This window comes from Rhizopus microsporus (genome assembly GCF_002708625.1).
Source record: "Rhizopus microsporus ATCC 52813 unplaced genomic scaffold scaffold_16, whole genome shotgun sequence".
Classification (NCBI taxonomy): Eukaryota; Fungi; Mucoromycota; class Mucoromycetes; order Mucorales; family Rhizopodaceae; genus Rhizopus; species Rhizopus microsporus.
Window position 1 is genome coordinate 44,242 of NW_019671931.1, and position 25,680 is coordinate 69,921.

At 37.8% G+C, this 25,680-nt stretch overlaps 10 protein-coding genes across 10 annotated transcripts; 5 read left to right on the forward strand and 5 right to left on the reverse strand.

Moving 5' to 3' along the window:
• Positions 1 to 60: 60 nt before the first annotated feature.
• On the reverse strand, positions 61 to 1,311 carry RHIMIDRAFT_191051 (uncharacterized protein; the record flags this gene model as incomplete). Its single annotated transcript, XM_023605945.1, has 2 exons — positions 61 to 1,174; positions 1,232 to 1,311. Coding segments are annotated over 2 exons (1,194 nt in total), but the record flags the coding sequence as incomplete, so codon positions are not given.
• Positions 1,312 to 1,785: 474 nt separating this feature from the next.
• Positions 1,786 to 4,809, forward strand: RHIMIDRAFT_261808 (uncharacterized protein). Its single transcript, XM_023611570.1, has 15 exons — positions 1,786 to 1,866; positions 1,924 to 1,976; positions 2,030 to 2,146; positions 2,196 to 2,261; positions 2,313 to 2,398; positions 2,456 to 2,542; positions 2,603 to 2,761; positions 2,810 to 2,863; positions 2,912 to 2,989; positions 3,043 to 3,058; positions 3,114 to 3,202; positions 3,252 to 3,279; positions 3,329 to 3,710; positions 3,767 to 4,515; positions 4,568 to 4,809. The coding sequence occupies exons 1-15, from the start codon at positions 1,805 to 1,807 to the stop codon at positions 4,747 to 4,749; spliced, it is 2,208 nt and encodes a 735-aa protein (XP_023463306.1). The 5' UTR covers positions 1,786 to 1,804; the 3' UTR covers positions 4,750 to 4,809.
• An 847-nt stretch (positions 4,810 to 5,656) lies between these two features.
• Positions 5,657 to 6,014, reverse strand: RHIMIDRAFT_240275 (uncharacterized protein; the record flags this gene model as incomplete). The annotated part of the gene is made up of 3 exons (XM_023609340.1): positions 5,657 to 5,726; positions 5,792 to 5,894; positions 5,957 to 6,014. The coding sequence occupies 3 exons, from the start codon at positions 6,012 to 6,014 to the stop codon at positions 5,657 to 5,659; spliced, it is 231 nt and encodes a 76-aa protein (XP_023463307.1).
• Positions 6,015 to 7,497: 1,483 nt separating this feature from the next.
• RHIMIDRAFT_43543 (uncharacterized protein) lies at positions 7,498 to 7,783 on the reverse strand. The gene has a single exon (XM_023615244.1). It carries the CDS (start codon positions 7,693 to 7,695, stop codon positions 7,540 to 7,542), a length of 156 nt encoding a protein of 51 aa, XP_023463308.1. The 5' UTR covers positions 7,696 to 7,783; the 3' UTR covers positions 7,498 to 7,539.
• A 2,290-nt stretch (positions 7,784 to 10,073) lies between these two features.
• RHIMIDRAFT_229539 (uncharacterized protein) lies at positions 10,074 to 13,822 on the forward strand. The gene is made up of 3 exons (XM_023607644.1): positions 10,074 to 10,785; positions 10,844 to 12,195; positions 12,254 to 13,822. Exons 1-3 carry the CDS (start codon positions 10,194 to 10,196, stop codon positions 13,541 to 13,543), a joined length of 3,234 nt encoding a protein of 1,077 aa, XP_023463309.1. The 5' UTR covers positions 10,074 to 10,193; the 3' UTR covers positions 13,544 to 13,822.
• Positions 13,805 to 18,554, reverse strand: RHIMIDRAFT_294089 (DNA-directed RNA polymerase III subunit C1). Its single transcript, XM_023614056.1, has 7 exons — positions 18,339 to 18,554; positions 18,151 to 18,283; positions 17,945 to 18,094; positions 16,643 to 17,869; positions 14,614 to 16,590; positions 14,265 to 14,563; positions 13,805 to 14,205 (listed from the first exon to the last, which is right to left on the reverse strand). The coding sequence occupies exons 1-7, from the start codon at positions 18,374 to 18,376 to the stop codon at positions 13,851 to 13,853; spliced, it is 4,179 nt and encodes a 1,392-aa protein (XP_023463310.1). The 5' UTR covers positions 18,377 to 18,554; the 3' UTR covers positions 13,805 to 13,850.
• Positions 18,555 to 20,514: 1,960 nt separating this feature from the next.
• RHIMIDRAFT_240278 (uncharacterized protein) lies at positions 20,515 to 20,990 on the reverse strand (the record flags this gene model as incomplete). Its single annotated transcript, XM_023609341.1, has 4 exons — positions 20,515 to 20,523; positions 20,580 to 20,636; positions 20,693 to 20,751; positions 20,810 to 20,990. The coding sequence occupies 4 exons, from the start codon at positions 20,988 to 20,990 to the stop codon at positions 20,515 to 20,517; spliced, it is 306 nt and encodes a 101-aa protein (XP_023463311.1).
• A 264-nt stretch (positions 20,991 to 21,254) lies between these two features.
• Positions 21,255 to 22,173, forward strand: RHIMIDRAFT_261842 (uncharacterized protein). Its single transcript, XM_023611571.1, has 5 exons — positions 21,255 to 21,368; positions 21,418 to 21,468; positions 21,532 to 21,669; positions 21,724 to 21,786; positions 21,833 to 22,173. Exons 1-5 carry the CDS (start codon positions 21,353 to 21,355, stop codon positions 21,886 to 21,888), a joined length of 324 nt encoding a protein of 107 aa, XP_023463312.1. The 5' UTR covers positions 21,255 to 21,352; the 3' UTR covers positions 21,889 to 22,173.
• RHIMIDRAFT_43635 (uncharacterized protein) lies at positions 22,063 to 23,438 on the forward strand. Its single transcript, XM_023615245.1, has 6 exons — positions 22,063 to 22,255; positions 22,301 to 22,431; positions 22,477 to 22,730; positions 22,779 to 22,844; positions 22,893 to 23,270; positions 23,328 to 23,438. The coding sequence occupies exons 1-5, from the start codon at positions 22,176 to 22,178 to the stop codon at positions 23,061 to 23,063; spliced, it is 702 nt and encodes a 233-aa protein (XP_023463313.1). The 5' UTR covers positions 22,063 to 22,175; the 3' UTR covers positions 23,064 to 23,270; positions 23,328 to 23,438.
• Positions 23,145 to 25,352, forward strand: RHIMIDRAFT_206418 (DnaJ-domain-containing protein; the record flags this gene model as incomplete). The annotated part of the gene is made up of 10 exons (XM_023606905.1): positions 23,145 to 23,270; positions 23,328 to 23,457; positions 23,508 to 23,608; positions 23,656 to 24,019; positions 24,061 to 24,121; positions 24,173 to 24,401; positions 24,450 to 24,649; positions 24,705 to 24,860; positions 24,908 to 25,160; positions 25,215 to 25,352. 10 exons carry the CDS (start codon positions 23,145 to 23,147, stop codon positions 25,350 to 25,352), a joined length of 1,758 nt encoding a protein of 585 aa, XP_023463314.1.
• Positions 25,353 to 25,680: the final 328 nt, after the last annotated feature.

Here is a 25,680-nt window from a genome sequence, read left to right on the forward strand (position 1 = left end):
GAGTTGCCGATCAACGATGCAATCTCTTCTGCTCTAGGTTGAACAACCATCCAAGTCAAAAACGGGTCCAGTCTTGGGTTTGGGATGAACCCAAGAGTTGATGTTGATATACATGGTATAAACCATAACTCCGAATCCAAAGATAATAAGGAATATATCAATAGCTCTCAAATACTTCTTCTTGGTAACCTTAAAGTTGAAAAGACCAGGGAAAATGAAGCAAAGAGGCAAACAGGCAACTGAGCCAACCAAGGAAACAAATTTATCCAGGTTGGATGAACCGACACTGAAACTGACAACAGCGCAGACGATGGGAATCAGGGAACGAACAAGATTTTTAAGCCACTTGACGGTGACGCTCTTTTGTCCTGAGCGGTCTCTGAAGATGGCTTTTTCGATAATTGACAAAGGAGGGTAAAGCATGAAAGGAGAAGACAGGATCATGGCGCAGGCATAAAGTACCTGAACAGTCGTAGATAGAGGCACACGAGGGATGTTTGCAACAATACTGGCTTGAATAACATCACCATAGGCAACATAGCCAATAGTTCCGATCAGAGTGAATACGAATATACAGATAAAGATACCGATAGTCAAGACGAGAGGGAACTTTTTAGGTTCTTTCATGCCTTCAACCACAGGAAGAACCATACCGATACCTTCGAATGAAAAGACAGCAGTACCGATCATAAGGGCAAAGTCTTGGCTGTTGACAAGAACGATATTATTGCCAGGACCATGTTGAGCAATTTGACTAGAGGTGAAGTAAAGGATACAGATCAGACCAAAGGCAATGAATGTATCGGCGATGATAGCCACATAAGACAGACGGGCAATTTTACGAACCCAGCAGATGGGGATGATCGCAGCAAGGATGATCCAAATGTAGTACTTGGCTTCAAAAGGAGCATTACAATGGTTGACTGTGTTGACGACAATACCAATGTTTTCAGAAATAAAAATCATGTAGGAAGAAACAAAGCCCATTTGAGAGATACACAAGAAAAAGTTAATCAAGATCTTCAAGTAGCGACCATAAAGATGCTCAGCAACGTCGCCATAGGAACCACCAATCTTTTGTTGTGCCTGTACCAGGAGTTGGAATGCAAGAAGACAAAGGGAGCCCAAGACGACCATTAGGATAATAGACAAGACTAAACCTCCGCTAGCAAATCTTTCAAAACAAAGTGTTACAATTTCTATTTATTAAAAATATAGTAATATTACTTACGATCCTGGCAAGAAGATGACACCTGTACCAATAAAGGCCTTTAATAACATGAACAATGCTTTTCCAGGTGAAGCAGTGCCTTGTGGTACATGTTCGATTTGTTCTTCACATAAGGAGGCTTCGAAGTTATCTTGTTGCTTTTCATTATTTATAGATGCAGGGTGTGACCCTGGTTTGGCTTCAACGATATATTGACTCATAAGGAGAAGAACTGGAAAAATTGAAAAAGTTGGAGGTCTTTAAATACTTTTTTTTTGCGCGTCTTAGTGATAAACGGTATTTCAATTATAAACGTATTCTATTGGTTCCAGTATTTGTGTTTTCTCACGCATTACGGGCCTGATCGGACGTTTATTTAAACTTTATCGTACCCTGGAGTCACCTTCCTTCTTTGAAATGAATTGTTTTGGATAACATTAAAGAGTATTTAATAAACAAGTTGAAAGGAAAAGCAAAGAGTAAAAGAAGTAAATAAACTATGTGACTTGATTTTCATAATGCTTTTTTTTCATTCTTGTTTCTCATCCTTTTCTTTCGTTTTTTTTTTTTTTTTTTTGTTTGACAATAGAATCCATGTCTATTGAAAGATATCCAATTGAACCTCTTGATTCAAGTGTAGTCTACAAATTAAGATCGTAAGTTCAACTTTCCTCAACTTTTTCGAAAGCTCGTTAATGTGAAAAAAAAAAAAGCTCCCTTGTCATTTCGACATTAACTGAATGTGTAAAAGAACTTGTTCAAAATGGTAAATGGAACACATTTTAGAGAAATTACATTGAACTGAAAAAAATTTTAAAGCTATTGATGCTGAAGCATCTTCGATTCATGTTTCTGTGGATACTGAAAAGTTTAGTATTCAAGTGAGTGATAATGGAATTGGTATTGAAAACATGTCTCAGCTTGGAAGACGACATGGTGAGGAGGAGATTGAATTATGTAACACAGTGCTGATTATCAAAAATAGTATCCTCAAAATGTCATTCATTAAAAGATCTAAGTCAATTAAAGACATTTGGATTCCGAGGCGAAGGTAATTTGTATACAAGATTACATATCTTTATCTAACGTGACGTTAATTTAGCATTAGCTTCTATCATGAACGAATCTATTGTAAAGATAATATCAAGATATCGCTCGTCAACTGACACTTTTGAAGCAGTTTGGAGGGTAAAGAGATAATCAGTGGATTTTAATTTTTAAACTCGGGTCCTTGTTATTTTATAGGAGAGTAAATTGATGGGTGAGATTTCTAAACACACAAGGATGGCTCAATCAGGGACAATAGTGATCGTAAAAGACTTATTTTATAAGGTATTTAACCGTACTATGTTTTCCTTGCACAAATTCACCATAGTGATCTGGTTGCCATAGTACCCTGTACGTAGACGACAAGCTAGTACACCTTATCAATATGTCGTCATGATGGAGTCTGTGAAACGTCTCTTGACTATGTATGCCCTTTGTTTTCCCTGTATTCAGTTTACCTTGATAGATGGTACACGGGAGACAAGGGTCCTTTCTCTTAAAAAGGTTATATTTCTCACTTTAGATAGCATCATGTACTTATTTCCTCTGTAGACCTCTTCAAGCATAGACACCTTTAGGCAAATAGCGGGACCAGAAATAATAAAAGTACCGATTAACCCCAATTTATGTTCAATTCAATCTAACCAAACATAGTATATTGAGCCCTTAGAGATGCACGAGGATAATATTAACATCCGTGGCTTCTTTTCTACGCATGGTTATCTAAATAAGGTATCCTTGTATTCATTTATAAGTTGCTTCTTCTAATCTATTTTCATTTACAGACTTATCAGTATCTATGTAAGAAGAGATAAGAAAGTTATTATTTGTAAAACACTAATATCGTTTGCAAAAGTCATCAACAACTATTGTATACCAACCACGAATGATCTTTACAAGGTTATTTCTAATCTATTCCTTTCGTCATTCAAGAATGTCCTGACAGTAGGTTATAGCAAAAAATAGTATGATCATCTTTAATCATGTCTATTAGGAAAGTAACCATACCACAAAACAAAAAGGTAAACACGCCATTGTAGCTGTAGCTTGACCTCACGTTATATGATTCAGACCGTCGTAATATGGCAAAGCATCCCATATTTTTCATCAAATTAGAGTGCGATAAATGGAATTCATATGATATTAGCATTCATTTAGATATTTTCGATGAGTTCTCAGAATTCCATTACATCAAGACCCTTTTACAGCGTTTTACTCGGCAGTTTCTAACCCTATCCGGTTTAACAACAGAGAAGGATGAAACTGTCTCAAAAAAAAGAAAGACAGCTCACTCTGTGACAGAAAGTATAATAAGCGGTGATAGTAGCAAGAACCCCTACGTAAGGTATTCATCGTCATCATCCACAATGCTTCAGCCGACAAACCCCACCGTAACTTGGGCTGACCCAGAAACAGGAACAGTGTATTACATTGACCCTCGAACAGGACACTCGTTAGTTTGTTTCGCTTAAAAAAAAATCATGATGCTTACCCGCCATTTTATTCTAGTTTCCTAGCTCCTCCCGCTACTCCAAATTATCCTTTTTCCCACGCCTCGACCATTGACAGGTCTAGTCTGAAGAGACAGAACAGCAACCATGACAACAACAGTCAACGGAGTGGTAGCCACATCAGCAGCATGACTCCACTCGATAACAGCCAGTTTGGCACATTTCTGAGCATTCCCAATCGACTGTCTAGAGAAGATTTGAAATCAGCAAAAGTGCTTGGTCAAGTCGATTGCAAATTCATTGCTATCAAGTTGGATGATAAAAGTATACTAATGATGGATCAACATGCTGCAGACGAGCGGATCAAGTTAGAATCAATGATGAAGAGCGACATTATTTCTCGAAAGACGGTGGTACTTGAACCCTATATCCCATTTGACTTGAATTCCGCAGCAGAATATGAGATGATGACGAATGACCGCATTTTGGAGTACTTGAAGATATGGGGTATACATCTGGTAACGACAACAACAAAACCTATTGCTAGCTCTATTAGCGATGACACAATCATTCTGTCAAGTTCGCACTATTTTAGTAGCACACCTAATACAAAGGCCTATTATAGAGTCTATGTTACACGCTTACCAGAACTCATTGTGGACAGATGTATTACTAATCACGCTCTAATTAAAACTATCATAAGAGATTATGTCTATTGGATTGTGGAGCAACAGTACAACCCAGCTATTGTCAAGACAAATTGCCCAAAGGGAATGGTCGATATATTAAAATCAAAAGCCTGCAGAAGTATGCTCATTTGTCTATCAATAAGAAAAGAGATTAACATACATAATTATAGGCGCCATCATGTTCAATGATCCATTAAGCTTGGAACAATGTCAGGATATTGTTGACAATTTATCAAAAGCAAGCTTTCCTTTTCAATGTGCTCACGGAAGGCCCTCTGTTATTCCACTGAGTTTATCCCTCAAGCCTACGGTAATACAACGGACAATACACTGGGATAAATTCAAACTGTAAATATATATATTGCTTTGTAACAATACTCTGTGTATACTATTGACTTTATAATGCTCGAATAAATCAGTTGATATTCTGATAGCTGTACCTGATCAATTGTTAATGACATATTTGTAACCTAGGCAGTGGAGAGAGATACTGATCTGAGGAACCTTTGCAAGTCTTTTTACAGAGTAAAGTATTATGAATGCGTATACTATCATAAATGAATGTAAGCTCTAGTAGATCATTAGACTTTCTTTATATCACAATACAGCTTAATCCAGGGCTTTTAATACAATTAAACAAGTTAAAGAGCATACCAGATCATGGATAAACCTTGCCCTAATGAGTGAAGCTGCCCGAGTTACATATCACAATTTATTCTTTCCTACATCTAGCTTATAACAATAACAATACTAGCGTAACAGTATAAGCACAAACAATACCAGTGACGACAATACGAAATCTCCCCTTAAAATACACATACGTCTTATTTAATAACACTCCTTCTTAACAAAAGAATTTATCTTGCTACTCATCGACTTATTGGGCTAAATGACAAACGACGTCTGATGTTATAAACGAAATAGTCAAGTATAGACCTATGCACCAGCAATACATTAATAGTTTAAAAGAAAACGGTTACAACACCATTGACTACGCGGGAATAGCCAGCTACAGGCGAAAGTGACGACCTGAAATACGTGGCCTTTCATGGGTTCGATGTTTATTGGTAACAGCTTTATTTTATTGCTGATTAAATATAATAGTAAATGTATATAATTTTTCGTACTTTTTCTAGGTTTCTGTGTATATCTTAATGTGTGAACCCACAAAGAAAGAAAAGACAGAAGAGCATAAAAGATATTTATAAAAAGGGGTACAGACTAGTGTAACTGTCGTCTTAAAATTCGAAAATAAAGAGTCAAAATACTTTTACTTCATTCTTGATAGGCAGCTGGTCGACGATTATTTTTTCGAGCCTATCGTGGTTGCTAACAATAAATATATTGTAAGTGGCCAGGTAAAAAATAATTTGTTCATATATAAAATATGTTACCGCACAATGACCATCAAGTCATTGATGTTTGTGGTCAAACCACCGAAGTCGATCATCACCAAGCACGCATATTTTTCGACAGCACTAAGATAATTGATCATATCTAGAGAAAAAAAGGATATTTAATTGATTGTTATCATGATTATCATCACTATTATCCCATACCTTGGGCGTTGCCTATTATACCTTCTAACTTCTTCAGTGACTGGCTTTTCCTGTCCATGTTTTGAAAAGAAAGTACATCAGAAGCAGAGCATCATGACAAGATAAAAACGTCGTCTACCAAAGATCTCTTTCGCAGGCATGATACCATGTTTTGGAGTAATTGGGCCCTTTGGTCGTCAACTTCCCCTGTATCTGACTTTCGGGCGTAATCAATGATTTGATAGCCACTTTCTTTCAAGTTGGCGATTTATTGCTGATAAAGAGGTATGCTCGTTACAATTTCTTTTATAACATCAGCTGTACAAAAAAAAAAGTACACAAGCTTATTTTGGAATCATCAACATATTACTACCTTGGAACTCTGACTTCATCACGTAGAGTTCATGACATCTAGTTTTTGAGCCATCTACCACTTTCCTCTGCTTACTTACTGAGGTTAAGAAGGCAGCTTTGTTTCTCGTTCACCATGCAGTAAAGGCTTTACACGAACTCTTGTCAAAGATGCCTGTAAAGCTTATGACAGCCTTATAAATTTCTTTCATCTTGGTGCTTTGGCATTCATCACACAGATAGAATAAGGCCTTTTGCGGTCATTTATGAATAAAGAAAAAAAAGTGATTCAAGGGAAAAAAGAAATTGATCTTTATATGCAAGAATAAACATTGTTACCCAATTGCATATTCAATATAACGTGCCATCAGCTACTGCAGGCTATCCGTGCCATTAATCAGTTGCTGTGGATTTAATACAAGATATTATGCTAATACTTAAGATGGCTTTGACTAGTGTACGAAATATATATTGTTTGTTTGACGTCAAAGGGTGTACAAACTTCTTTGATATAAACGTAGAAATGCGACGATTAGATCTGCACATGGTCCTTCGATATTATCCCTCACTATGGGTATGACGCTTTCAGATTCTGTAGAAAAGCGTTGGTACTTAGGTTACTGTGCAAATCAAGTCGATTTTGTTGTACTTTGCAACGGAGAATTCCTGCATGAATATCTTGTAAATAGTTTGTATGCTGGGATTGTCATACTTCTCAAGAGCCAGGATGTTTCTCAGTTGCATCACAAAGACATAGCATAAAGCAATCATAGAATCTATCAGGTGTATATCAGCGTGCTTGGCAATAGAAACCGTAATATACACATGAACCTGTTTCACCTATGATTGGCAGAATGGGTATAGAGCGGATCGCTGTTAGACATAAGGAGTCATCGCAGAATTGCTTGCTTGAGAATCCTTCAGGGGAAATAATAACCAACGCAGACAGTGGCCTCGTGTCATCCAAGACATTCAGGCAATATTGGAGAGCTTGAACGATAAATGAGCGATTTACCTTGCTCTAAACTTCAACGATCACAGGAAGAGGATCGTGGGCAAATTTTTTGAGGCACTTCTTGGTGTACTATCAAATCTCAAAAAGGGGCGCTTATGATGTAGTCACAGAACAAAAGAGATACAGATATACGTCGATGAGTCTCTACGTAATTTCTTTGTTAAGAGCATGAAAAGAGAAAGAAAGATTATTCTTATAAACATTGTCATTTTGTGTGCAAACATGAGCATTGCGTGCATTAATCATCACTAATGAGAATTGAGCATATCAAGTTATACGAACATGTTTTGTACATAATGCTGTACATATGTGCAGATATTGCCAATTTTATAAGGTAATATAAGGTAATATTAATGGGTGTATTGCAACAAGGCCCTTCTGGAGGTTTATCCATTAGAAATTGAGTACAAGGGCCTATTGTTTCGATAGCTAGTAGCTCTTCATGAACAGCATGTTCTTGTCTATCTTCGCAAGTAAGTTCCATATTCATTTTAAAATAGGAAAGAAGCTATATAAAATGATAATACTAAGAGTTTTATATGGAAATTACTAAAAATAAACAAGGTTCATCCAATTCAAGCACAATCTTATTTTAATACAACATCCTGCTGAAAGCAATAATAAAGACTGCGTGCGGACAAGATAAGAGTAAAGAAAAGAGAAACTAAAAACCTCTTTGGGCTCATGGGTGAAAGATGTGAGAGTCAAAATAGGTATTATGGATTTTCAAACCACTGAAGGAAACGCCCACTTAGGGAAGTGATTTTCTAAGGCAATCGTGTTGAAGCCGATCTGACTCAAAAAGAATGGAGCAAACGATTGGCCAGTAGAGTCGGCTTATCCTGTGGAAAATTCGAGACTTTGCTTTTTACAACTTTCACATCTGAAAATGCGAAATTGATTTTGATTGGCCAACGGCATCATTTTAACTGGTTACTACATTGTTTGTTGGACTCACTATATGCTCCCTTAAGTAAATGAATATATTGAACCACTAGAATATTTTGGTTTTTTGTACTGAAAGTATTAAATTTTTTTTTGCTCGGTGTTTATAGAAACTAGAAAACGAGAGAATGTGTGTAACCAGTAAACTGCCAAAATGTATCCCTTGACCGAGTCTACTGTAATCATACTGTTCAAGGACTCCTTGCAAACAAACAGTCTCTTTACCCTTCCTTCAAGAACTGTATAGGATCGAGTTTCAAAATATATATCTTTACTTTTGTGAATGACATACAAGCAAAATTTTTTTAAAAAAAACACGAACTGATAGAGTTTGTAAAGAACATGCTAGAGTGCTATTTTGAAGAAAGGCTGCTTGTTGATTTGAACAACAACATTCAACATAGAGATCTAACTGATTTAGTGCCTCTAGGTAATACTTGTATGATTTAAAAAATTCTTGGCAAAGTTCAAGAGGCACATAATTTTCAAAAAGGCGAAGAGAAACAGGGCATATGCAAAATAGATAGTTGGTGTTACGACCAAAAGCTACATACGAAGCCACTATTTTAAAGGCATTCTACTTTTTTTTTATATATGGACAGGTAGATTCTGTAATATAAAGTATGCAAAGTGCCTGTCAACCTGAAACTCTGATATGCAACAGCGTAAAGTATTATCCAGACAGGTGCGCCCAAATGTGAAAGAAAATACCATGAAACTTGCAAAGTTGTAGTAATATCCTCTCTAGTTAGATCTAATGTGCAGAGATCAGTCTTGAATATTTCTATATGAATAAGGACAAGAGTTATCTTCTGTCTGTATTGATGTGAGTTCACAGTAAAAAAAAAAAAAAAAAAAAAAAACTGAAATGGAAAGTGTGCAATAAACAATTTAAGAACAGAATCGTGGCTCTAAGCAGATCAGCATTACTGCATACCCGAACTTATCTTTCACTGAGAGTAGCAAGTGATAGTAAATGGTATACTTCTTTATAAGAAACGGAAAAAAGAGAGATTTACTCTATCATGATCAACAACATCTTACCAAGATCTACTCTTGAAACACTACTTTGCAGTATTCTAATAATAAGGAGCCAACTTTTAGAAAAAGACATTTGCCCTTATCAATGTTAAGTAGGCTAAAGCCACGAACAGTACTTAAAATGTTTAGTGCATACTTCCAAATTTAGTCATCCTTCCCTCAAGTAATTATCAAGCTTTCCATTTTAGATTCGATCAATCTGGCTATTTTTAACTGACCACATGGAATAAAGGAATAGGAACTAAAAAAGAAGAGAATGAAATGGTGCTTATTTGATCAATTATTGTACTACAAGCTAATGTGGCTATACTTAAATAAGCCAGATCAAGAGTATACAAGACAAAAGTGATGAATCTTCGCCCCCCTTAATCTACCGATGGTTGTTATGTGCCTTTAAAATGAAATAAACGGTGAAAAGGAAGCATATTTAATACCAAGCAAAAATTTTAAACTGAGAACGGAGATCCCTTGTCTTTGTACTACTTTAGTATATTAAAGAAGCAAAGCTAAAAAGAATATGAGATAATAAAAAAAGAAAAAGGTTAAATGGAAGAAGAGCAAAAGTGAAAAAGAGATGTTTAAAGAGAGAAGACAAAGAAAATAACAAGATAAAGAAATACAAAAAAGAGAAATAGTTTAAGAAAGAAAGAAAGAGAAGGCATTGAAAAAGTAGGTTCCTTATAAAATGTCTTAACTGTCATTTATCTTGTCTGGGCTTATTCTTTTTTTAACCCTCGCCCCCTTCTCTGTAACAACCATAATAATTTTTTCTCTTTTTTCTTTTTTCTTTTACTGCCTTTTCCTTTCTCCCCTTTTACTCGTTGATTTCTCCTTTTTCTGAAAATAAATAATTTGATTATTTATTCCTTTTGCCACTCCTTCTTTCTTCTTCTTTTTTAACAAACCATGTCACCCACAGGATATAATGCGCCTTATGGTGGTGGAGGAGGACAGCAGTATGGTTATCAACCACCAGCTGACAACAATTACTATTATAATAATGGAGGCTTTCAGAACAACAATAATAACAATAGCAACTATAACAACAATGTTAATAACGGTGGAGTGTCTGTCGGACGTCGTGCGACTACTCTAGGTCGAGCACCTACTCGACGTATCGTTCCTGGCGCAAATTCAATCGCAAATGCAAGTTCAAATATCCAAAGAGGCCGCACCCTGATTCGCCCCGATCGTTATCAAGAACCACCACCTCTATTGACTGGCAAACCAACAGCAAGTCGAAGTCTATTTGATCCTTGGGTCTTATTCTCTCGTATTGTCACCTTTTGGGCTTTACCGCCTATGCTTAAGGCATTCAAGATGGGCGATCCAGGTATGCAGCAAGCCTGGAGAGAAAAAATCACATTGTGCTTCATCATCGCTTGTATGGGTGGCTTTGTCGCTTTTATTACCATTGGCTTAAACTCTGTGCTTTGTCCACCAGAGGCTTCTCTCAATACATTAAATTATGCTTCCTACAATGACACAGTAGGCGCAGGTAAGGGCTTTTTATTTGTTTCTAAAAATAAGATACTGATCTTACTCCTTTTTTATAGGTAGCTTGATCGGAATCCTTGGCTGGCAATTCAATGTGTCAAGTGCAAAATCAAGTCCTAGTTTTGACCCTTACAAATATGTTCAAGTGCCAGGTACCGATGTCACCAACTTTTTCACCCACGGCTTAAATATACCCGAATGCATCAATACTGGAAATTCTATCGCATCTACTTTTTTAGCAGTTAACCTCAATCCTTGTGCACCTGGAGGAAATGCCTGTATCGCTGGTGACTTATCAGCAGCCACCTTGGCCACATACGGCCTGGTCAATAGCACAAAACAAGTCGGCTTTGATTGGAATCAGCTTGCCTCGGCCAATCTCACCAACTTTTTCGTGATTGATGGTAATGTGTTAAACATGGATCCTTATATTCAAACCTATCCTACACCGCAACTTAATGATCCCTTGGATGCGGTCATTCGTACCATCCTCAACAGTTCATGGGCAGAAGGAGGACGAGATGGCACCAAGATGTTTTTCAGAAAGCCAGAGTATAAAGCTGCTATTAACTGTCTAGTGCAAAAGTACCGCGCAGGTCATATCGATAAAAAGACAACAGGGTGTTTTGTTGCTTCCATCATTTTGATTTGCTCTTTGGCCGTCGTATTGGCTATCGTCTTGGCTCGTTTCTTTATGGCCTTGATCTTTTCCTGGTTCGTCTCTCGCAAACTCTCTCGTACACCACCACCAGCACCTAGTTCATCTCCAACGATGCTCAAGAACGAGACTATGGAAATGGCCAACATAATGCAACAACGTATGGATTCTGGTATCAGCAATCTTCCCGCTGGAGCTGGCACAGGAAAAAAGGTGGAAGTGGGTAATGATCTGTATACTGTATTGTTAATTACATGTTACTCCGAAAACACCGAAGGTATCCGCGGTACAGTCGAATCACTCTCAATGACAGATTATCCAGACGACCGTAAATTGCTCTTTTTGATCGCTGACGGTATCATCACTGGTCATGGTGAAACAGTATCTACGCCAGACATGTGTTTGAGCTTGATTACCTTTGACGACGAATCCATGAAGAATCCTGAGCCCATGGAGTACATTGCTGTGGCTGTTGGTGCTAAGCAATTCAACTGCGCCAAAGTCTATGCTGGTCACTATGTCTGTAAAGGTCACAAAGTTCCAATGATCCTCGTCGTCAAATGCGGTAACCCTGACGAACAAGGAAAGCCTAAGCCTGGTAATCGTGGTAAACGTGACTCTCAGCTTATTTTGATGAACTTTTTCAGCCGAGTCACCTATAATGACCGCATGACGCCTTTGGATTATGATCTGTTTAGAAAGATTCAATACCTTATGGGTGTCACTCCAGACTACTTTGAACTTGTTTTGATGGTAAGTTTCTCTTTTATATATATATAGCATGCATTAAAGCTTTCCTTACTTTTTTTAGGTGGATGCTGATACCAAAGTTTATGCTAGTTCCATGAGACTGCTTGTCAACTGTATGGTAAACGATAATCTGATTATGGGCTTATGTGGAGAAACCAAGATCGCAAACAAACGAGACTCTTGGGTGACAGCTATCCAAGTTTATGAATACTTTATTTCCCATCATTTGGCTAAAGGCTTTGAAGCCATCTTTGGTGGTGTCACTTGTTTACCTGGTTGTTTCTGTATGTACCGACTGAAGGCACGCAAGGGTGATGGTGATTGGGTCCCTATCATTACTAAACCAGAAATTGTGCAAGAATACTCGTCTAATACGATTGACACGTTGCATCAAAAGAACTTGCTTTTGCTTGGTGAAGATCGTTTCTTGACTACACTCATGCTTCGAAATTTCCCCTTCCGTAAGATGGTCTTTACTCCTCAAGCGATCTGTAAGACAGTTGTTCCAGACGAATTCAAAGTCTTGCTCTCTCAGCGTCGTCGATGGATCAATTCTACAATTCACAATTTGTTCGAACTTGTTCTCGTACGTAACCTCTGTGGTACCTTTTGCTTCTCCATGCAGTTTGTCGTCATGATGGATTTAGTTGGTACATTAACCTTACCTGTAGCTATCGTCCTGACCGTCGTCTTGATCGTCTCTATGGCCCAGTCTCAAATCACTAGCTTTTCTACGGCTGTTCCACTCATCCTACTCATCATTGTGCTCTTCTCGCCTGCTCTTCTCATCTTGATCACTACTCGCAAGTGGGTCTATTTACTCTGGATGATTGTCTACCTCTTTGCATTGCCCGTCTGGAACTTTATTCTGCCCGTATATGCTTTCTGGCACTTTGACGATTTCTCTTGGGGTGAAACAAGAAAAGTCGAAGGTGAAGACGGCAAAGACGACCACTCCAAGAAAGATGGTGTCTTTGATCCGTCCAAGGTTCCTCTCAAGCGTTGGGAAGATTATGAACGTAAGCGTATTCGAGCAGCCAAGCGAAAAGAACGAAAGGAAAGACAGATGCGCGAGATGGGTCCAGTTCATCTGGTTCACTCGGTTGTGCCTTCAGAAGAAGACGAAGCTCGTCGTGGATTATTGACCATTGAAGATGATGACACTGTGTCTCAAATGTCTTATCACACTGATATGTCAAATAACCCACCACCCGCTCATTATTTTGATCCTTCCAAAGAGGCTCCTGCAAAGGCAGGTTCAGGTTATTACCCTACTTATAGACCTCAGTCTATGGCCCCCCAGGCAATGGGTCACCAGCAATCGCAACAACCACCTATGCCTAGACACTAAATATACTCTCTTCTCATAAAATGTAAAATTAATATTGTTATTTCACGCAATATGTGCACATAAAAGAACCCCCTCCCCCTTCAATAAAGATAGCATTTTATATATATATCAATTTAAGATCAATGGCAATTACTCTTTTCTTTATTGACAACGTATAACAATACATAAATTGAGCTTCATTTTTTTGAGGGGTATATAAAAAGAGGGAAAGAGACTCATCCTTTCTTTCTTATAAACTCTATTTCACTCTTATCATCATTTGTTGTCTGAAATTATCATTTTATTTATCATTCATGAGTAGCGTGTATTAAATATCAAATAGGAGTGGCCTTGCTGTGGGAATCTTGGGTTTGAGTGATTTTTGAATTAATCTGAATAGACCAGTACCAATAGACATGGGCATACCCATAATAATCTGTTCGGACACACCCACAACATCATCTCGTTTACTGTATAGAGCTGCTTCAAATAGATGGTCTGTTGTCTTTTCGAATGATGCAATACTCAAGACACTGTCCTTCATCTTGGAGATACCAAATCGTGTGATACCCAAGACTTCACCTTTACTTGTCATGATATCACCCAACAAGAATACGTGTCGATGATCGATAGTCATACCGTGAGCATCCATAGTAGATGTAATTTCATTAATAATCGTGGCTCTATTTTTATAAAAGCATAAGTCAAATGTGCGTATATATACATTTTAAAATAGATTTACCTTGCAGCTTCAATACCCAGTACTTCAGCAACTTCCATAACGTGGTTTGATGTTGTCAAATGACCTACAATACCATCTGTCGTCATCACATCAAGTAAACCATAACCTTCGACTAGTAACTGTTTGGCACCCTTGCCTCCTTGCTTTTCACTAATAACTGCACGAACAACAGAAGGTAGACCGGTGATGACAACCCTTGTCAGTGCACGCTTAAGTGTCTTTAAGCTATAATAAACAGATTCGTCTTGCTTAGCATGAACATAGACACGAATAATATCTGGTCTGCTTGTTTGAACGTCCTATTATCTCGATAAGTCATTGAAAAAAACATACTAATTATATTCTTTACCAATTGTCCCATCTTCAATTTAGGCGCTGTCTTGATAGCATGTGCAATCTGGTGAAGGTTTGTTTCCAATTGAAGTCGATTAATCGCATCCAAGTCAATACGGATCAAGATGTATGTCTCATTAGGTTCATAGACTTCTTCCATGTATACAGCAACATCGCCCAACGTTGTCTTTTCCACACGGCCCTTGACTACACGAGCTGCTCTCACATCTTGGTTTGCGTGAAGTTCACACTTGATGATAGGTGTAGAGATCACCTTGGCAGCGTTAATGATTTCCTTGATACGAGGTACACCAAGTGTAATGTTCATACTAGCAACACCAGCAAAGTGGAAAGTCTTTAATGTCATTTGAGTACCAGGTTCACCAATAGATTGAGCACCAATTGCACCTACGGCCGTACCAGGCTCGATCTTGGCCTTCATGTACTTGGATACACATACGTTGAGATAATGACGGAGCTGTCGTTCAGTAATGACAAAGAGGTTACGCACCACTTGCTTGACAGCCTCGTCTTCATCTTCATCAATATCAATATCCATATAGTCTTCATCTGGCATAGCCAAGCCTGGTTGTAAGCCATATGTCTTTCGAATCTTGGCCAGTTTGCCCGCAATCTTTTCGTCCACAAACTTTACAACCATATCAATAAATGAGCCCAGACAGTTCTTTTGCCATAATTCAGATTGCACTTCCTGTTGTGTGATATAGTTGATTTCCCATGGCAATAAGCCCTTTTCGCCGTTAGGAGGTGTGATTTCTTGGACATGTCGCAAGTTACGAGTAAATTCGACAGGGACACTATCACCTTCAATCGTCATGGGATCCAGACCGTCGGCACCATAGCAGAACTGAAGCATGGCACCTTCAGAGTTACGTACGGAAAGGTCGTAGTGTGTTGTCAGATCTTCAAATGCCTTCATCAGACGACGAGCCATATAACCTGTTTCAGCAGTCTTGACGGCTGTATCGACCAGACCTTCACGACCTGAGATGGCGTGGAAAAGGAATTCGGTTGGACTAAGGCCAGTGTAGAAACTGTTGCGGACGAAACCCTTGGCTGGTGGTGTTTTGGAGTGTTTCAAGAAATGAGGTAATGAACGGTCTTGGAAACCATCAGGAATACGCGTACCACTAATAATCTGTTGACCGACACATGCAACCATTTGAGACACGTTAATCTGCGAACCCTTTGAACCACACCGAGCCATGATACTAGGAGAATTATACATGTTTAATTCCTCCATACACACTTTACCCAAGTCACCACGAACAGCAGACAAGATACCAGACACGATCGATTCCATAGTTTGTTCTTCGTTACAACCTGGCATGGTTTCCAGTTGACCTGCGTTATATTTAGCAATGACTTCGTCACACTTGGCATAGGCTGTTTCGACCTCATTATACTTGATACGACTCAAGCGTTCACCAGGTGTTACATCACTGATACCAATCGAGAAACCTCGGTTGGCCAACCATCGGGCACAGAGCTTGGCTAGTCGGTTCATACATTTAGCTGCTTCAATCGGTCCATAATCACGCAAGATGACATAGAACACCGAGTTCTTGTTACCGTCACCTACGATCGCCTTATCGACCAGACCGCACATGATTTCACTGTTTCGAACGACGAGCCAGCCATCGTTAGGACACATGTCTGGTAATCGACCTTCCTGTTTTACAAACGACTTGGTCTTGGCTTCCACGTTCAACAATACCTTACTTTCTTTGTTGGGTCTGAACAAGACGTTGAACACTTGCTTACCCGTCCAGAGGCGTTGAGGTTTCCATATGACGGGTGGAGGAATGTCGACCTGGAGTTCAGCGTCACCCATCATGGAACAAACTTGTGCGAATTCACCACGGGTATAAAATGTATCTTTGTGTGATAACAAGTAGGATGCTGTGATGAAATCTTGGGTGGCCGCAATCAATGGTTCGCCGTTACGAGGAGTGACAAGATTGTTTTTAACCTATAAAAAAAAAGAATTAGCATCATATTATCAAGAAGAACTAGCCACGTACACCCATCAACTCCATAGCCTCTGCCTTAGCTTCTTGTGTTTGTGGCAAGTGCATATTCATTTCATCACCGTCAAAATCAGCATTATAAGGCGAACAGACACATTCGTTGAATCTGAACGTTCTCCAAGGCATCACCTTGGCAAAGTGAGCCATGATGGATAATCTGTGAAGCGAAGGCTGACGATTGAACAAGACAACATCATTATCTGATAAGTGACGTTCGACAATATCACCAATCTGTAGATCAGCGGCAATTTCCGCTCGATTACCAAACTTTAAGAATCGTTTGAATCCATTGGTCTTTTCGACAAAGTTGGCACCTGGATGCACAAATGGACCATTGATAATATTTTGACGAAGCTTGTCGATATTATGTCGATTCACGCGTTCAGGGAAAGTCAATACTTTGGCCACACGTTCAGGCACGGCGACCTGATCGATACGCATATTGGGATCGGGAGAAATGACGGTACGACCAGAAAAGTCGACACGCTTACCGGATAAGTTACCTCTGAAACGACCTTGCTTACCCTTCAGACGTTGACAAAGACCACGTGTAGGCTTGCCTGCGTTAGCATTGAGCACACCGGGAAGTTCACTGTTGATGTATAGGGCTGCTGCAAGTTGTAAGAATTCCCATTGCTCCATCAAGGTTGATACAGCCACACCTCGTTCCAAGCCGGCTCTGATGATGGCGTTTGTAAAGATGATTTCGGTCAATTTGGCTGTCAGATCATCTTCGTTACTCGTATTGTCTTCTTGAACGACAGAGGGACGAATACATGAAGGTGGCACTGGAAGGTATTGCCAGATGTACCATTCGGGTCGTCCATGCTCTTCACTTAATCCTAATAACTCGCAGTCTTCGGGAGAAATGCGCTGAAAGAGTCGAAGCACACGCAGTGGGTTCAGATCATCTTGCGCTTTACTCAAATGAGGCTTAAGCTCAGGCATAGATGCAGCTGCGGTCTCAAACGACTTTCGAAACTGTTCGGCTTCGTCTGCTACTCGTTTCAATCGATATTTGTCGTGCGTGATCTTGAGTGGTCCTACTTTCTTGACGACACCATTGACCGCATTACAATGCATACAGTAAGTCACTTTTTTACATTTTTCCTGGATTTGCTTCAACACTCTATTTCGTTGCAAGTTGTCTAGGCCAGGTGCTCTCAATCTTCTCAGATACATACGTCGATCTGCTTCTTCCAACATAACTCTACTACATGACTAATCGTATGTATATATATACATTAGCATAATTGTATATAAGAGGGAGCAAATACAAAAAAAAAAGGAACTTGCCTTGCAAATTTCTTGCAGAATATTGATGACAGGTCGAAAATAGCCTACGTGAAAGATGGGCAAAACGAGCTTGACATACCCCCAATGCCCAGCACACTCTTGCATTTTTTGTCCACAAGTCTCACAAACTGCGTCTTTCAAAGTTGTACCCTACGAAAACAATGAATCGTTTGCTTTTTTACTTTCAAAGATCAATCAAATCTTACCAATCGCAAATCTAATACACCTCCTCTCACTGGAATACGACTCTCTGGTTTATACAGATCGCGCTGAGTGACCTCAAATTCGGCAATCTTTACCATGTTTTGAGGTGATAAAACCCCAAACTGAAGGTAACGACTATATGAAGACGTGATTAGCCTGCTGTTGTTCTTTCTGTTTTGTTCTAAATTACATTTTCTTGGGTGTGTTGTCAATCACTTGCTCCTTCATTCTTTATATCTGTGTATGTATGTGTGCTGTGAAAAAAAAAGGAAGGCAATTATGAGCTTGTTTGACAGATATACAAACACACTACAGAAAAAAAAAAAAATTGGTGAATACTGACAAGCTGGTCGTCCTATCTGAACCAAAAAATTCGGCCAAAGCCACACCTCTCTCTTCTTCACAGACACCGCATTTGGCCCAGACAAAGTAAAGGCTCACTAGTGTCTTTCTTTTTTTCTTCATTTGTCTCAGGAAAATGTCAATAGCAAGCAACGCCCCTTAGATTGCTCACAATTAGTCGAGGCATTTACAATTCATTTTGACTATATGAGAGCGTTCTTATAAAGCTTTATATGGTGCGAGAACAGGTTTAAAGTGATCAGTAAGCAAGACATTAAAGTACATACACATGCTTTTATACTGTGTGCATAGCGTACAATCATGATATGGATAACGTTTATTAAAAGCTGTGGCCAGCTTCAGGATTTCACTCTAATCGATGATCTACATACGCTTCATAATCAAGTTTGACTATAAGCAACAAAATTGGTTCATGATAGCATATGGTTGGTTGGCTTTATGAGATAATTACCGTTGTTGCTCATATAGGATATTTGTCCTATTCACTTTCTCCACTATTATTCAAAGCAATAGGTATTGTGCAATCAGGAATGACTCTTTTGGATCTACAAGTGCTGACTCTTATCATAATCTTATCAATCTACTCTTTGACCACAAATCTTGAGCTCAAACTAAAAGGCTTTATACTATTAATATGATCTCCTTGTCTAATACTGATAATGGCCAAGCATACAGCAGGCTGCAATTGTGTTTTTCTCCCAGAATGAAGAGGATTTCTAATGTCTATAGATCCGCTAGTTCGGGCTTTCTGCTGGTACAATTCAACGTACTTTAAGCGTCATTTTTAAGGAGCATGACAAACCAATCTATACTCACAGTCAAGTCTATATTCTCCGCCCACCAGATTCGCTTTTCCTTGTATGTTGCTTAATAACAAAAAAAAAAAAAAAACCCCACGCCCGACCATATGAACATACAAGAGACCAACATTAGACGTTGCCAAAATATGAACAACCCTTGACCTAAGTTTTCATACATATTTTAATCCATCCCTTCTCTATTGCATTCCCTACGTTCCTTTACTTTATCTCCTGTCCAAATTCAATATCCAGCGGGAACTTGCGCGCAAAGACGGTCTGGCAAAGAAAGTCAACAAGAAAAACTTGGCATGTGTTACTAATGTGTACTTTTTTTATTTCAATAAATACACAGCATATTTTATGAGAATAAATCATTCAACATATTCTTTCCTTCTTTTTTTTTCAACTGCAAGTTAGTTCCTTGACAGCACTTGTTTTTTCATGTTTGAATTAGACGGTCACATTAACCGAAATTTTTATGTATAAAGTTTTGATGACACCAAAATAGAAGCGGTGTGGCTGGCTGGTTTTTTATCGTATTGCTAAGCTGCCAACTTGTGATTGTTTATCAATGATAGATTATCTCTCTTATTTTATGTCCTTATTAAAAAAGAATAAAAGAATATCTCCCCTTCTCCTTTATTAAAATGCACACAGTGTGTATGCTAAAGCCCAAATGGAACATTTCAGCGTATTTTTCAACATACTCATAGCTATATTCAATCTCAGACTGTATGACTGTACACGTAAACAGCATCACCTCATAACTTCTTGCTGCAGCCAGCCTAAATGAAAAAAAGGGGGAAGGAGATTTTCATAATATGATTATCAACTATAAAAAGTTTATATAAAAAAATATGTGTGTGAATGTTGATGATGAAACCTTTGCTCATGTGCTGAGTCATGATTGTGTATTCAATGAATGATTCCGTATCTTTCCTTTCTCTTTTTTAACATGTAGAAGAAAGAGGGGGGGGGGGAGAGATAGGCGGGAGAAGAGAGGGACGGGGGAATAGGGGATGTTTGTGTGTATAAATACATATATGTGTGTGTATATATGAGCACAACTTTTATTGGTTGAATCAGTTCTTATTTATTCTCTTTAATGAATACGTGCAATATAAGGAGAAAGAAAAAAAAAAAAGATATGAGAAAGAGGGATTTTATTTCAAAGAGATGATCAAAGAGTAATAATGAGAATGATTAAGATTGCTAAAGATGTTGTCATCAGTTTATTTTTTCTTATTACAACATTTATGTATACTTACAGCAGCCTTTTCTTCTTCATAACGCTTCTTATCAGCTTCAGCCTTTTCAATATAAGGCTAAATAGAAAATATAAGCATAAAAAGATAGAGAAATGATTGGATCACACTATTACCTTCTTTTGTTCTTCAGTCATTTTCTTCCACTTTTCACCAAGAAGTTTACCAATTTCGCCTTTTTTTTAATAAATAAATAAATAAACGTATAAAAATAATAGGATATATAAACTTACCAAAGGAAGCACTTGGGTTTTCCTTCTTTACGACTTCACGGTTATCTTGAGAGAAGAACATGTACGCGGATAAACCACGCTTAGGGCCAGTAGTAGTCTTCTTTTGACGACGAGCAGGCTTTTTAGCGTCATCGTCCTTAGCAGCAGCCTTTCTAGTTACTTTGGTAGTTTCTTTACCCATTTTCTATTGTATGTATATTGTTAAAGGCAATAGAATAAAAAAAATTTATTAGCATTTGAAATTTTAAAGAACGCGTCTTTTTTTTTTTTATAAGCATACATTTTAAAAGTGTGTAGAGTAAGAGAAGAGAGAGAGAAGAGAGAGAAGAGAGAGAAGGGCGAAAAAAAATTAGCGGAGAGAATTTTTAAGAGCAGGCCTAAAAAAAATGTGCGTGTGTGTGTGTGTATATGTGTATATATGTGTGTGTGTGTGCATATGAGCAGAACCAATTAGATCACATAAAAATATAAAAATTACAGTCACTTTTATTATTATTATTATTACTGGCTTCTCTTTAAATTAGTACAGTTGTAAAAAAAAAAATGACTCAACCAAAAGGTAAAACAAAGGAAATAAAGAGAAGGATGACTTTTTATATGTAAAATAGAACAAGATGAACAAGATGTAATTGAAGAGTTTACAAGACAAATTGAAGAAGGTATATAAAATCATGTATAAATAAATGTGTGTGTGATCTTGTTTATTTATAGGTTTTCTATAGTTGTTCAAATTGATTCTGACAATGAAAGTACGATCTCCTTTGGATATCAGCTATTACCTCAAGACGATGATGAAGAAGAAGAAGAAATGAAGGAGGCTATGGAAATAGAATTAGATCCTAAAGACGAATTAGATGCCAGTAATTATAAAAAGATAGAATTGTGCATATTTATTTAACAACACATGTATACAGAAACGTGTGATTTTATTAAATCAATAATGAGTCGAATTGAATTAAAGGAAGAAGCAATTCCAGGTATATATTATGAGAATATAGGCTTATTAAATAACATTTTCTATAGATTGGGCCAAGACGATACCAGAGTCAGCTTGGATGCCTAAAATAGTGAAGAAATAAAAAGGTCTTGTTGCTTTACTGGGTCGTATTTAAGGAGTCATTTTCTGCTTACGTGTCTTTTTCTTTCTTTAATGGATATAGGATGCATACATTTTGATTTTCCATCCCACGAACAACACATTATATCATTTTATTATGAGTTCTCATTCATCACTTTTTGTTAATAGTATAAACATATTAAAGTTGCCTTTGCTTCAAGAGTTAATATGACTTTTTATAAATAAAGTGATTATTATTTGATTGTTCTTCAAAAGACTGCCATTTTTTCTTTTTCCTTTTTTTTCTTTATGAATTCACTTGTAGATTATGAATCGTCTTCAGATGAGGAACGAACAACAAATAAGCGTAGACTAGCTGAGGAAGAAAGGTAAGTAAGGGTATAGATTAGGCTCTTTTTTTCTTAGACAGATAGTGCCGTAGAGCGTAAACTACCTAAGCTATCTTCCTTTTTCTACAAGGAGGAAATCATTATGGATTCTCAAGGAAAAATACGAACCGTACGCCATAAAGAGAATAGTTGGGCCACTCATATTTATTGCACAGGTAAATAAATAACAAAAAGGTATTATTTTTACTTAAACTCAATAGTTGATCTGAGCAGTGAAAGACATCGATGGAAAGATATTCCTTCAGACATACACGAGATTGAAGAACAACACATCAGTCTGAGTCGATGCGTATTTCTAAAAGAACATCAATTGGAACCGTTCAGTAGAGCAATTGAGACATCGCTAAGGAATATGTCACGATTCAAGATATCCTTTGCACAGCTCTCTCAATTGACAAATGACGAAGCAACACGGTCTTTTCTGACGTTGGAGATTGGACAAGGATATAATCAGGTAATGTAAACAATAGATATCATCATTATTATATCTAATCCTTTAAAGTTATCTGCTTGTCAAACACGTATTGATCGCGTCATGGAACAGTATAACTTGCCTGTGTTTTACAAGGTAAAAAATAACATATACAGAAAAAATAAATTAAAACTATAAAAATAGCCACCTAGATTCCATACAAGTATCGCATGGGCGCTCAAAGCATCCACTATTGATAAATACATCTCGCAGCTTCCTTCTGATACTCTGGACGACTTGGTCAATCATACCTTTTGGATCACTCGACTTTATATCAAGATGGGAAACAGAGTCCATACAATTCAGCTGTCGTGACGTTTTTATTTTTAATGCCCTTTTCCCCCCACCCTCTTTATTTCCCCCCCTTTCTTCACTAGAATAGAAATAAATAAAAAAATGGACCCCTATGATTTCCATGACCAAGAAGAGGCGATTGCCGATGAAGACGATCTTGAAAGACTCGAAAGGGAACTTGCTCCTTCCTCTGCTGACTACTATGGTGTGTTGAACATTTCAAAAAAGGTCTTGTTCCATTTATTTATTTTTTAAAAAATGGATCAACTGACATTGCTATTATAGGCAACAGAGGAAGAAATCAAGGAATCCTACAAGAAACTATGTCGATTCTTTCACCCTGATAAACATACAGATGAAGAAAAGAAGAGAAAAGCAGAATCTCGATTTCAAGTGATTCAGAAAGCCTATGAAGGTATATATGCCAACATATACTATAACAATATAATAATTAAACATGTACAGTCTTGAGTGATCCCAAGAAGCGTATCATCTATGACACATACGGTGAAGAAGGATTGAACGCGTCATGGGATGTAGGACCTAGATACAAGACAACAGAAGAGGTATTATATACACATAAACAGGGCTCATCTAACCATGTATATAATAGCTTCGTGAAGAATATGAAAAGCAGGCTAAACAAAAGAGAGAACAAGAACTCGAAAACCTCGTACGATCACGCAGCGATCTTCAATTGACATTGGATGCCAGTCAAGTATTTGATCCATATGAGCCACCTGCATTTGCTGGGTTAGGATCCATGCCTGCCAAAAGACGTCATGGGCCGTTAAAGAGAATCAGTCAGACGCAGGTACAACAGTTGTTCATGCGGCACTCGTTCCAGACACAGATTGGACCCCAAACGGTCGCTGTTGTGGGTGGATCGATGTTATCGAGAGGTGGAATGGGAGGTGGTAATTTAATGGGCACGATTCGACATACAGTCTCGCCCAAGTTATCAGGAGAGGGGGAAAGTCTTTTGAGTCTCTAAACTTGATATATTACTAGTTGACAGCAACATTACTCAAGCCAAGACTCGTTTCATTAAAAACATATTATTCTCTCTCTTCTGACAGGTAAAAAAAAAAAAAGTTATCATGAAGAAAAGCAATAACATGTTTTTGTAGTTTTATTAATACATCTGCGCAGTGCAACTCGATCTATGATCCACCTATCCTGTCTATTACCGCAGGGCGTAGATTGTACGCATCAACCACCGGTTATCTGACTTACCGCACAGGCGAATATTCCATTTTTGGATGGGGAGGAGATGTGTCGCGCAAGATGGATAAATCGTCTGTGGCACTTGGAATGGCTGGAATGAATAAATCTGGTAATTACAGTGGAGAGCTTCAGGTAAAATAGACAAATAATGATAAAACAAATGACTCATCTGATCCATAGACAGGTGTTATGGCAAGTCATATTGCAGGTGAATACAGCTATAAATTACCCCATCAAGGTAAACTTCAAGTCAGTTGTACCTTATCAACTCAAGGGGGTATCTCCGCCAGTGTTGGTAGTGATCATAAAGTGACCAAACATGCAAGGATCGGATTTACTTTGGAATGTGGATTGGCGTTGGGTGTAATTGTCAAATTTAGGTAAGCCGAATAATTATTAAAAAAAAAGGGAGACTCACCATGGGTTTTATTTAAGGGTCTCTCGTCTTGGTCAAAAGGTGACAGTGCCCATTATACTCTCGCCCGAATTTGATCTTAAATTGGTATTGTTCGGTGCTGTAGTGCCTGCAACTGTTGCAATTGCGGTTGACCAGTGGGTATTAAAACCAATCCGAAGACAAAGGATAGAAGAGTAAGTGAAAACAGTTGATAGATGATAAACTAATACCTCCCAAATAGAAAAGTGCAACAACTGAGAGAGCAACATAAAGAATACCTTGAGAATCGAAAGAGAGAAGCTCTGGATGCACAATCATTAATGGAAGACATTGCAAAAAGAAAGCAAAGACAAGAAGAAAACAATAATGGATTGGTCATTGTCAAGGCAATCTATGGTAATATGAACAAGGAGAGTGAGCAGATCGATGTGACAGTGGTCGTTCAGACATTGGTTCATGAGTCTCGATTGACAATACCAAGCGGTCACTCAAAGGTATTTTAAAGTCGTGATATAAAATAGGACTTTTAATAATAATATATTTAATAGACACATATTCTTGGTTTCTATGATCCTTGTTTAGGAGAAAAGAAACAATTGATGGTGGAATATAGATACAGACATAGATTACATCAAGTTACTGTAGATGATCAGTCACCTTTACTTTGCCCTATGGAAGGTAAATAATATAATAATAACGACAACATGGATGATTTATCTTTCAAAATAGCACATCTCGTCTAAGTGACACAGTGTATTTCAAGGGGACTCTGACGCAAATAAAAAAAGTCATACAATAAAAAAAAAAACTTTTTCCTTTCAGAGAAAGAGCTGAAAATAGAAACAAATTATTATTTATTTATACACAGCCCTTTTTTATTTTTCTTTTTTTTTCCCTTCCCCTCTTTCACCTTTTTTTTCTTTATTCTCTTTTTTTTTCTTTTTTTTTTCTTTTTTTTTCCCTTCCCCTCTTTCACCTTTTTTTTCTTTATTCTCTTTTTTTTTCTTTTTTTTT